Here is a 12,539-nt window from a genome sequence, read left to right as displayed (position 1 = left end):
ACCACTTTCTACTTAAAACACTTGCATGCTACAGTGGTACTTAAAACACTCATCTGCTTTGAATTTGAACTCCTTGTATGAATATGTTTTGGTTGTGAGACGATCTAATACCATAGTTGCTAGGATAATTACTTCTTTATAGTAATAGTGAAACTCGGCTTCCATAGTTGACATAATACCGGAAACGAAAAAAAAAAAAACAAACTTAATCTTCATTTATTCTAATTCATGTGAGAGCTTTTTGACTGAAGTGTAGCTATTAATAAAAAACGAAGATAGTACTGCTATTTACAAGGAGTTGCTCATTCAAGACCAACAAACAAGTATCACTTGTGACTTGACTTGCTCTTTTCACTTCGTTTGCTTTGACGAGTGAAATCCACACACATTATCCAGTCCTGCAATCGGGGCAGCAAATCGCCAAACCGGAAAAGTTAAAGAAGATTCTGCAGAGAAAGGTAGTAACAGCCGGCCAGCAAACTTCAGCTCGATAAGAAAAATGGAAGTTTCTGTTCACCGGAGGCGTATGAGATGATATTCTTCTTCAAAGGTGCAATGTACTGCGCTCCATGAAATGCGGCAGCTCTTAAAGCGTTCAGCGGTCCCAAATCAATGGAGTATGCCTTCTGGAAGCCATCGAGAATAGTAGCCATCAAATAATTTGCTGGCTTTCGATCAGCTTCATATCTCCGTAGCAAGGAAAGCTGCAACAGGCCATCAATTGCATAAGCTACATTCAACAGGAAATTATTCATAGAAATTTCTTGTTTTCTTCCAAATACAAGTAACTAGTATACTTAATTTCCTGTTTCGTTCAATTTATCTATAGTCCGTAGAAATTCATTACATACAAGAATTCAAATAAAATGTGTTTCACATCTTATTGGTAGGAAAAATGAAGCATATAACTTTCCTGTCTTATCTTTCATTCAAATTTTTTGGTAAATAAGACCCTTGTTCAAACTAGATCTAGGTTTGCTAGTCAACTTGTTTTATAAGAAAGCACAGATGAGTTCCAATAATGTGCAAGTATCTTGTATGATTTCATATTAAATTAATGTCATGTTTGAATAAATCAGTAGCATATTCTCTTTTTGAAGCAGAAAAAAAGAAATGCAATGAGGTAAAATTTTCTCGAAGTACCTCGGTAATTGAGGGTGAGAGAGGGGGGAGCGGAAAGGTGATAATGCGGCAAATTCACATGTTCAGTTTGAGGCTAATACTTGTGTTATAAATGTGTTTCCATATAAAACCGCATCAGAAACAAAAAATAAAAAAAAAGGAGATGATTGTATGATACCTGTCCTATGTCAACACCAACAGCAGTACCCTCAGAGATAACTTTCGAGAGAACAGATGCATCTCCAAAACCAAGGTTAACTCCTTGACCGGCCAGCGGATGAACGGTGTGGGCAGCATCACCGATGAGAACAACACGTCTTTTAGCGTAAGTATTAGTATGTACTAAAGACAGTGGAAACACCATTCTTTCTGATGCCAAATTGACGACCTTTGGTGGAACTTCGAAAGACTCCTTGCAAGAGACTAAATCTGATGAGAAGCTAGAGAAAATCTTATCAAAACTTGAATTTGGTTGTGGATGAGGACCAAATCCATGATCCAATGCACGGTTAACAGCTTTCACAAAATCATCCTTAGTCATAGCTTTGCAATCTGAAGACTCCTTAGGGCTCATTGTCCAGACAATATTGCTATAAGTATCGCCTACCGGCAAAAGTGCAATTGGTCCAGCAGGAAGAAACCTCTGCCATGCACAATGATTAGGCATTAAATGTTCAACTGTGCAGATAACAGCATTTTGAGGATACTTCTGGCCAGTGGAGCTGAATCCTGCCAACTCTCTAACGCGTGACCTTCCTCCATCAGCTCCAACCTAAGAATAAGGTTGTTATTTGTATAGCACAATATTTAAAAAGTTATGCTTAAAAACAATGAATGAGGAATTAGATGATAATATCCATGGAAAGATAGGATAAAAAAACAAAAAAAAACGACAAAGACGATCCCATAATTTGAGAGGTTAGTGCCAAAGCATTCAAAACTCGAAGTCCGATGTACAATATATCACAAATCTTTCCCTGCATGTCAGTAAATGCTAGTGTTTTTAAGCAGTTAAGGATGCTGAACTCCAAAAGCATATTAATATGGACAACACCTGCCTGTATTGAAAAGCCTTTTCAACTTTCAACCTTTAGTTTGGTGCATGCTCAGACATTAAACCATCGCTCTATGAAATTTCATGAAACATATATTTTTTTTTTTGAGGAAAATATTTCAAATGTAATAGAAGCATTTTGCAGAGTGTGTATGAGGAAAAAAGTGTATTCAAACTTTAAAGTAAGGGGGCTATAGGTCACATCAAGTGAGGGAGCAACTTAACGAAGGATTGAATAAAATAAGCTTTTTAAACAAAAAATTCCCCAAAATAAGTGTCTTCGTGTCCGAGCCTAAGGTTAGAGTTTGTTCGCTGTTAATAACAACAAACAAAAGAAAAGTACTTTGTAGAGCATAGGCTTTAGAGAGAAATCTAAGTAAAGCTCAACCATGTTTTAATTATTGCAATCAGTCTTATTGGCACGTGATATCTCAATAAGATGAGTAGACCATCCACATCCAGGTTTCTCATGGAGGGTAGTATGAAATGTGCTTACTCTTCCCAAAGAATTATAAATCTTTGGTTCATAAAAATAGGTTAAAATAGGGAGGACATATGCTTCAAAGGGAATTCTAAGTAAAGCTCAACCACATTTTAATTATTGCAATCAGTCTTATTACGATGAGTAGACCATCCAGATACAGGTTTTCTCATGGATGGAACATATAATGTACACCAAAAAAAAGTTAAAGAGAAGGTAAGGGTTCTAACTTCAATTGAAGCACATTCTTAAAAACTGAATGTCAAATACATGGAAATTCAGAACGCTAAAATAGAAGGATATGCTGTCCAGCAACAATTCTATTGTATTTCATAGCATAATTACTTATTCAGAATTGTAATTTCAAAATATAACGTACCACCAATCTTGCAGCTACATTGCAGCCATCAACCAGCTCCAATGTTGCTAATTGACTGTCCATCTTGGTGGGTGACACACTTGACTGTAAAGCCATTGAAGCCACTCTTGAAGGAAGTACGGTCTTCTGGAAGTCCTTCTCCTGTGCCATTCCGTAGAGAAAAATTTATGAGATGAAATAAAATAAAAGTTGCAAATAATGATACATGAGCATGCAGGCATAAAAAGGTAGATTCAATCCGAAAGGTGTTAATAACTTGATAGTGTTTAATTAATAGCTTTGTGTTGTCTATATTTCAAACTCTCCAACTTAACTCAAAGAATACTCCAAAAAGGTTATAAATTTATTCAGAATAACATTGTCATAATAGAACAGGACTGCCAGAGAAACGGGAAACCTATACAGTTATTGTAAAGCATGGTGGACTTAAGCTTAGAAACAACCCAACTTATGAGAACATCATAGAGCAGTCAAGAGATGGAGAAAGTATGATAAAAAGAAAAAACCTCGATAGATTGGTCGAGTGAAGTTTACCTTTACTTTCAGTTTACCTGAACCATAATACTTCCTCGGCCTCCATTCACAAATAAGCTTCCTATTTTTTTGTTTATTCCACAAAATACTCTAGTCACATACAATGAAAAGAATAACCCCACCCAAATTGGTTCTCTTTATTCAAATTTCATGTGAGGTCTACCCCATGAGCTTTCTCGCAAACAGTTAGTATCTTATAACACTTATACACTATCTATCAAAACATCCTATACATGCCTTTCAAATATTATTAAATTGTGTGTCCAATCCTAACAATAAGTTTCTTAATTCGTGAAGGGCATGCATTGAATGAAAGAAAAACTGAATTATACCTGCATACACATTGATAGCGAGCTAAGTAGCACCTTATTCTCAACAACACACCTAGAATATTAGTTTAAAAAAAACTGTATCAGCCCTCTTTCATAAACCCATGGAAGAAACAGTGACTTCATTGTTTTAAAAAGGTTTTGAATTTGGATCAGTGGAAACTTACCCAAGAATTTCCTTGTTAACATCTCTAGCATTGTACCGGGTATACCCTAGACCAGTATAGTCCCATACCTGCAAGAAAATTCAGCTTCAATACTACATACAGATACCAAAAACATAAGGGTGAAAAGGAACAGGGATATCAGAGGTGGCACTATGGCAATAAATGATTGATTATGATGAGAAACAAAAAAAATGTGTGACATGCAAGGGTCAAAATATATAATACTAGATTCTTAGAGTTAAACTTCACATGTTAAACTTTCCCATAATTTTTCCTAGCAAACATGAAATTCGATTGAGAACAAAAGGAAAATACTGATGCAAGACAGGGACTCTTGGAGCTATCATGTAAGCATTCAACAGAGCAAAATAATTCAAAAAACAAAAGATATACATGTGAAAAAAAAAGATACAAGTATATCATAAATACTATTATTTGAACCTCAAACAACTCTAGGAACCCACAAAATCAATAACAAAATATTCGGATAGGGAGTTTCAAAGGGAAAGTGAGAGATCTAATTTGATTTGTTTAGAATAACATATAGGAAGAGAAGAGAAAGGAAGAGAATTGGAGGGATACAATTTGCTTTACCTTATAAGAAACAAAATTCCTTCACAAGGAAAATGGAAGCATACTATAAAGTAGCAGCTATCACACCTAACCTTTCGCTTCTCACTCTGTATCACACCTCTATCTCTCCCTCTCAAATGTTATCTAAACTTACAACTAAGCAATTTACCTTTTAAAATCCTAGGTTTAAATTAAGTGAAGAGCATACGGTAGCAGAAAAAAAAACTACTGCAAAAATGAAAGGAACAAAACTTCACCTGCATCTTATCAAAGTATGCATGACGTTGCTGTTCAACATACTTCCAAGCTCCTATATCTGCAATAATTACTTCTTAGTTCTTGAAAGTCAAAAAAGAAAACAAAAGGGTAACAATACAAATAATATTCCCTAGAAACTTTGACCTACTGTGAGTAAACAAAAGAAAGAATAAATGCCCCGGCTGATAAATAAAATGAACTAACGAAGTACTTGTACAAGGAAAAAAAATTACTTTCCAGTCTGTTTATGTAAACTGAGTCAAGTTATATTTCTGAAACTTGATACAATATACATTCGAAGACATACAAAAACAACATACTTTGAAGAAAAGCGATGCTAGCTGGTGTTATTGTACTGACTCTTGGATCAGGAGGCTCCTCTTTATTTAACCAACTTCCAGAGGTTAAAGCAGGATTATCATCAATGATGGCAACTCTCATCTTCCTGGTTATAGGAGAGCTTGCTGCATGAATACAAAACAGAAATGTGACTTTGATCATGTTGATTACCGATATATTGTAAGACCACAGGAAATTAGAGGCCCTAACATGATACAGAACATCAGAAATGGTCAATAGGGTTGGGGCAAGAAACAATGTGCCAGTGATATTGAACCCTCCCGAAATAAAAAGCCAAAATCCAAACTAACCCAAAGAACACGCCAGAGCCATGCCGACCAAACCGCCTCCAACAATAGCAATGTCAAACTTCTGAATACCACTCGTAGATTGATCATCTTCCTTGATTTCCTGTTGCATAAATACTTCATGTGGTAAACTAGGAAAGGAGGAAAAGACAAGTGCAAAGGTGAAAACAGGGAAAAAAGAGGGATAAAACAAAAATTGTGAAGAAATCTGCACATGAAGACTGAAGAGGAGGTCCCTACTATTATCAAAAGACATTACAAAGGAAGTAAATGCCCTCACCTCTTTCAATTCCAACAAAACAACTTGATCCAACACAATCATGATAATATGAAGCTAATTCCATTAGCCTAACAGTATCATGAACTTAAAAAGGATACCAAGACATGACAGTTCCCATTTTCCAAATCTACTATCACTCGTAAATCCCTAGAAGCTAAGGGCACCTTTGGCCATCAGTTTTATAAGGGATCTCCTAAAATTCTGAACTGTACTACAGTAGAGCATACTATTTGACAGCAACATAAAGAGATCCTATTGTCCAGTGTAGAAAGGGGGATTGGAACAATTCAACAATTACAATAATGCCCAAAGATGTATTTACGCAAATTCCTATCCTGTAACATCATTCACCCTTTCTCTCCTTCCCCTCTTCTTTAGTTTCGAGTTCCTGATTCCCAAAACAGCAAAATTTAATTTCCAATCATATTGTAGGTTTGGTTCTCTACTGACCTAATACTGGCGGAAATTACATCAAGGTACTACATGGCCATTTCACTCAGCTTTTTAACATATCTTCTGCCTAAATTTTAACAATATAAAAGGAAAATTGCACAAAAGATGAGTTAGGGTGAAAACAAGCAGCAAATGGCCAGCTGTGTCAAGAAGTTTTTCTAGCATCTCCTCCTTAAGTGTGCCTCGTGCACTCCTGGGGTATGAAAATAGTTGCACAAAGCACGGTCTTGAGCTATTAACCAAACAACCAGCAAAACATAATGGAATACTAAAATCTAGTAAACAGCTAACAAACTAGGACACTTTAGTGTGTCAAGTACAAGTTTGTTAGTGTGAGTAACACATGTATCTTCCATAAAAATTAAGAAAACACCCCAATACTAGCAAAATAACTCAAAACAATCTGTCCATGATTACTAAAACAAGTAACACCTAAAACCTATTACAAAAAACAAGAGCAAAAACTAAGAAGTAACAATGAAATCACAATTACAGTGCATCCATATAATTCATATTTGAACTTAAAACAATAAAACCCAACTTCTCCAATATCCCATACACGTATGAATAAACGATTTCATCATAATAATACCAATTAACAATCGTAAATGGCTTATTTCTTTCTACTCACATTACTACATTATAATAATATCAATTTTTATATGGCTTATTTCTTTCTACTCACATTGCTGTTCATACATCTGTCTGAGGCCAAACCTTCTGTAATAGGGCCATTGCAAAGGAATCTCTTTAAACCTGGCAATCGAGAATCAACCGAATTGATTCTTCCACCAATCACTCTATGCATTCTCCTCTTTAGGTAGGATAAACCCTAATTTCAGTACATGAAACACATGAACCCACAGCTCGAATTCAACAAAAATGCTGGAATACACATTATTTATACTAAACGTACAGTAAAATTAAATGAATTTCCAAATCAGGAACGCTCAAAAATATTCATTATCTTGATTATCAAAAGCTGTGCAATACAAAATAATAGGGTTAAACCCTAGTACAATCAAGATTATAATACTGAATTAATATTCAAAAATTTGCTGAATGAAGAGAAATAACGAGACATATACCGATTAAGAAGGAATTGATCAGCTGAATATATACTTGTAGATTGGAAAGATGAAATTCGAGAAGCAGATACAGATCGGTATGTCAATTGTCAATCACTGAAACTTTTTAGGAGGTTAATAGGTGAAGACATTATTAAGGAAGAAATATCGCTCAGAATAATCAATAAGTTTAGAAAGGGGTTAAAGACGAGGTCTACATTCCCGTTATAGGTTTTGGTGTGTCGGATCTATTTGAAATTTAATTCTGTGTTTATATTATTTTTTATAAATTTATAATTTATTTTTAAAGCTTAATTAAAATAAATTTGATTATTAAATTGTATAAATTTTATATTATTGAATTTATTTTAAATACCTTTAAATTTTCATATGTCAAGACCAACAATTTAACCGTGAAACGAGCCTTAGTTTAAATGAGCACTAACTAATAAGTTCATCAAATTAAGAATAATAAAAAGTTAAATATAAATCAATAAACTAAGCTAATATAAACACATATGCATATAAAGGACAACAATTGGATTTTTAAGAACGTTCAAAAATTTCATTGAAATAAGAGATTTCTAATAATCTTAGACCAAAAACATTTAGTAACCCTAAATTATCAGATTTTTCATATAGTAGACAAATAAAGTAATTTTTAATCACGTAGTGACTTTAAACTTTCAACATGGTAGACAACAGAGAAGTATTTTTGTTAAATTTACGCTATTTTTCTTATATAATATATAATGTCGTTTTTCAAAAAATAGACGTCACCATCACCTTAATTGACCACATATTTCGTAATTCAATTGAAATATAAGTACTTAATTTAACCAAAAATTTAACATTTTTTCTACCACATGGAAAAGTTAAAAGGTCAAGTTCACCACGTAGATTTATCGCCTATCAGAATACCAACGTGGAAAACTAAAAACTTATAGTCACTACATGAAATTTTCCAAAAATATATTTACACATGTTCAAATAAACTACGAATACTCCTATTATCAGTTCTAAAAATTACTTTAGAAATTATATTACAAATATTATGCAACATAGAAAATATTTATATTTATATCGTGAAAGATTAGACCAAGCTAAAATTTAATCCTCAATCTAATTGTTTGTAAATTAAAGATTAACTTAAAAAATTCAAGCCGAGTTTTTAAGATCAATGTGAGAAAATTTGAAAAAAATAAGGTTATTTAACAACCTAATTCTCAAATAAGCTTCGAGAAAACTTATTTTCCAAAATAAGCTTCCGTACATCCAAGCCTAGCCTCGGGTAAAATCGTTGTTACTAACAGCGAAAGAGGAAAAAAAAATTAAAAGGCCAAAGTCGTTGTTACTAACAGCGACTTTGGCCTTAATTTTTTATTTTATATTTTTTTTTTATGAACTAAAGTAGCCGTTTTTAATTAGAAAAATAGCCATTAGGAATTTGAAAATAGCCGTTGTAATGATGCTCTATGTTAGTTTTACTCTCAATTTATAAATGTTAATACTTTTTTTGAAAGTTCACTTACGTTACTATATTATATGTACAAATGTTCAATATATACAAACAGTATTCTAATGCTCTTATGATTCACCTGCATCGTAAGGACACTAGGGTCGAGAGGGCCTGGAGCTGCTGGATCCATCTCTGCTGCAATATGTCACGATGGAGGGTATAGGTATGGTGTTACTAATACCAACTTAGCCGAAGTATTCAATAACGTGATGAAGAGTGTACGTTTCTTGCCTATAACCACTCTTGTGGAGTTCACCTTCTATCGTGTTAATGATTACTTTGTTAAAAGACGCGAGAATGCGAACGCGTGGCTAATTAGGGGAAATAAATAAACTTCACAAGCCACTAGGATTATAACCCGTAACACCGAGAAGGAAAACTACCATGATATCGTCGCATTTGACTACAGACGAGGCCTTTTCCAAGTTAAGACTGGACGTGGTAATAGAGGATCTGCCAAGGGTGGTAAAATATAAAGTGTAGATATGAGAGAGATGAAATGCACTTGTAACAAACCCTCCATATATCACTTACCTTGTTCTCATGTTCTTGCCGTTTGTATTAAATGACACTTATCCTACGAGCGTTTTGTGGACTCCTGCTACACGACCCAAAGCTATGTTAACACATATGAATGCATATTCTTGCCGTTAATTGATAAGAGGTCATGGCCTTAATACACCGGTGTTGAGGTGCTACACGATCCAGATCACATTCGTGGATTAGGAAGACCTAAGTCCAGGAGGATCACGAAGGAAATGGACGAAGGATCGCGGAGACGCAACGCTTGTCGACGGTGTGGTAGTGACGGTCACAACACTAGAACTTGCACGTCAAGGTAAACATTAATTGTATTTGAGTATATAAACGTAGAGATTATCAAACAAATAAATAACATAACAATTTGAGTACTTCTTAATTATTTTTACAATACATAACGCTTAATTATTGTTGAATTGCAGCAGAGATGGATCCAGCAGCTCCAGGCCCTCTCGACTCTAGTGTCCTTACGATGCAGACGAATCATAGGAGCATTAGAATACTGTTTGTATATATTGAACATTTGTACATATAATATAGTAACGTAAGTGAACTTTCAAAAAAAGTATTAACATTTATAAATTGAGAGTAAAACTAACATAGAGCATCATTACAACGACTATTTTTCTAATTAACAACGGCTACTTTAGTTCATAAAAAAATTAAGGCCAAAGTCGCTGTTAGTAACAGCGACTTTGGCCTTTTAATTTTTTTTTCCTCTTTCGCTGTTAGTAACAGCGATTTTACCCGAGGCTAGACTTGGATGTACGGAAGCTTATTTTGGGAAATAAGTTTTTCCTAAGCTTATTTTGGGAATTAATTTGTTAAATAACCTTATTTTTTTCATATTTTCATCAATGTGATGTTTTAACCGACTTGAATGATGACCCGAAATAGTGAATATCCAATATGAAAAAGCCTGATATTTGGACAGGTGAAACCGACATGGTCATAAATTAACTATGGTAAATCAAAGATGAATAATATCCAAAATTAATCCAACGTAGCCGAGTTGAATTGACTAAAAACTAGGGTCAAATTAACATTTAAAATCTTTGATTGAATCGTATCAAACCATCTATTGTTTTGGAGTAAGACTGACTCATTAAATAAATGATATAATAGAGATGAATATTATTACATTTAAATAAAATCTTTAAAAAGTGATTATATTAAAAATAATAATACGGAAAATAAAACTATAAATACAAGATGTTGTTTGCAATGTCTCATTTGTATATGACAACAGACTCCTTGCTTAAACGAATCAAGAATTGAACAATAACACCGTAGAGAAGATTAGTTTGCGACGATGAACGTCACCAGAAATCTTAATATAAATTGAAGGCGACTACAAGCTTTCCTTTTGTGATATTTCCCCCACAGAGGTACTTGGTTATGAGACCGGAAATTCACAATAAGATACAATCAATCACATCAACCGATTGAACTAAATGATTATGTGTTTATGTAGAAATTAAAATCAGAAAAACAATAAAAATAGTTAATTACTCTCTGCTATGTTTCAAAAGATTGAGAGAAAGATGACATAAATTGATATATCAAGGATGTAAATGATTTCCATGCACTCACTCTTATTTATAGAGTTGAAGTGACATATGGATTCATCCAAAACCATACATCAATGGTAACTGATGATTATCAATTAATTATGACGTAAAACATTTCATTTATAACAACACAATGCTCCATGAAACAAAGTTTCGTATTATGAACTGATGTTCTGTTTCAATGTGCTCGAACGAGCATAAGCCAAAACACTTTCCTAAGTGCTCAAACGTGCACATGCCCAGACCATCAAACAGTAGCTTTGGAAATAAACTGCCTGGACAACACAAATGTGCTCGAACGAGCATTTTGGTCGAGCATGTGTGTTTTGGTGCCGTCGTTACATTCTTGCTTAGTTTATGCTTTAATATATGCCTTAAGCCTTTAGATATGTCCTACATATTCTAAATACTCAACAGATTATACTATCATCATTCAACAAGCTTTTTTTTTAAAAATTGAATTAATTGCAATTAATTCATCCATTTAAAATTTAAAGATAAGACTATTCTTTTAAAAGACCGTCTTCCATTAATACAACATAAAAAAAAATTATATTTTAATGATATGTATGAAATAAGTTATTTAATACATGTATAAGGTGCGTCTCTCGATTGTGTTACACAACAATTTGTGTACTATAGTGTTAGCAAACTTATATTTGATTTGAATTAAACACTTTCAAACCCTGAACAAGTGTAGGTCAACTTATTTGAAACTAAAATTGATGTGTTTATCTTAGCAATTTTCCCTATGAAGATGCGCAAGACTTCTTATATTTTGAGGTTTTTTTTTTTTTTTTATTTTAAATTTTTTTATAAACAATATGTGTGATATGACTCGAAATTAAACCAAATTAATAATCGTCTTTTACATAAAATGATTTCGACTAAATTATAATGACTATCAACCAAGCTCAATTTTGGTACCATTAAAAATCGACTACCAATCAAGATTCCAAAATCGAATCTTATATGACTCGATTTTGTTCTAACGCTAAATTGTTTATGTCAAATTATCTCTGATTAGCATATGATTATTTCTAATCAGGGTTTAATACTAGATTTGGACGTTTATTCTTGCTATCCTGTCAAGTTATGCAATAAGACCACTTTAAAGATACATGAAATCCTGTAAAACAAATAAGGGGTAGCAGGGCACGAAATGATTTTTTGGGTACCTACTTCGACGCCCAAGTTAGTATTTGAATGTGACAAATTATCTGATAGGTCCTTCTAAGTGCAGCATGACAACAAGGTGGATTACTATTCATGACTTTATTTTGACGTCAGATCTTTCTGAAAATTAATTATCTAATATACTTTTATTAATACACTAATTCTTAAATAAGACCATCTTTGTTGGGCTGGCCCAATACACACTTTCTGTCTTAAAGTTATCACTTATAAGGATAAAGTGATCACTTATAATTTTAAAATTATCATTTTTATAGTTTTAGAGTGATTACTTGTAATCTTAAAACCATCATTTATAATTAGTATATGAACTCGTCTCATAGTAAGACGGTATCAAATAAGAAGAGCTTAAAAAAAAAGTAATGGAATGC

General features: G+C 33.4%; 1 protein-coding gene across 3 annotated transcripts; it reads right to left on the bottom strand.

Annotated features, from left to right (window-relative positions):
* Nucleotides 1-116: 116 nt before the first annotated feature.
* Nucleotides 117-7,576, bottom strand: LOC130827897 (uncharacterized). Of its 3 annotated transcripts, none has more exons than XM_057693788.1 (10): nucleotides 7,366-7,576; nucleotides 6,963-7,259; nucleotides 5,548-5,647; nucleotides 5,218-5,361; nucleotides 4,897-4,955; nucleotides 4,067-4,134; nucleotides 3,903-3,954; nucleotides 3,037-3,177; nucleotides 1,301-1,894; nucleotides 117-704 (listed from the first exon to the last, which is right to left on the bottom strand). In XM_057693788.1, the coding sequence occupies exons 2-10, from the start codon at nucleotides 7,083-7,085 to the stop codon at nucleotides 483-485; spliced, it is 1,503 nt and encodes a 500-aa protein (XP_057549771.1). In that variant the 5' UTR covers nucleotides 7,086-7,259; nucleotides 7,366-7,576; the 3' UTR covers nucleotides 117-482. The 3 variants fall into 3 exon arrangements, with proteins under 3 accessions (XP_057549771.1, XP_057549770.1, XP_057549772.1); XM_057693787.1 differs by having other exon boundaries at nucleotides 6,963-7,109; XM_057693789.1 differs by lacking the exon at nucleotides 6,963-7,259.
* Nucleotides 7,577-12,539: the final 4,963 nt, after the last annotated feature.

Source organism: Amaranthus tricolor, chromosome 11 (genome assembly GCF_026212465.1).
Source record: "Amaranthus tricolor cultivar Red isolate AtriRed21 chromosome 11, ASM2621246v1, whole genome shotgun sequence".
NCBI lineage: Eukaryota > Viridiplantae > Streptophyta > Magnoliopsida > Caryophyllales > Amaranthaceae > Amaranthus > Amaranthus tricolor.
The sequence above is the reverse complement of the archived record's forward strand: the minus strand, read 5'-3'. Positions and strand labels throughout refer to the sequence as shown.

Excerpts from the sequence above, each read along its gene's own strand:
- LOC130827897 (XM_057693788.1), bottom strand. The coding sequence starts at position 7,085 with ATGCATAGAGTGATTGGTGGAAGAATCAATTCGGTTGATTCTCGATTG. Across the intron at positions 5,648-6,962 it reads ACAGATGTATGAACAGCAAT|GAAATCAAGGAAGATGATCA; the intron begins GTGAGTAGAAAG and ends TTTATGCAACAG. Across the intron at positions 5,362-5,547 it reads GGCTCTGGCGTGTTCTTTGG|CAAGCTCTCCTATAACCAGG; the intron begins GTTAGTTTGGAT and ends GTATTCATGCAG.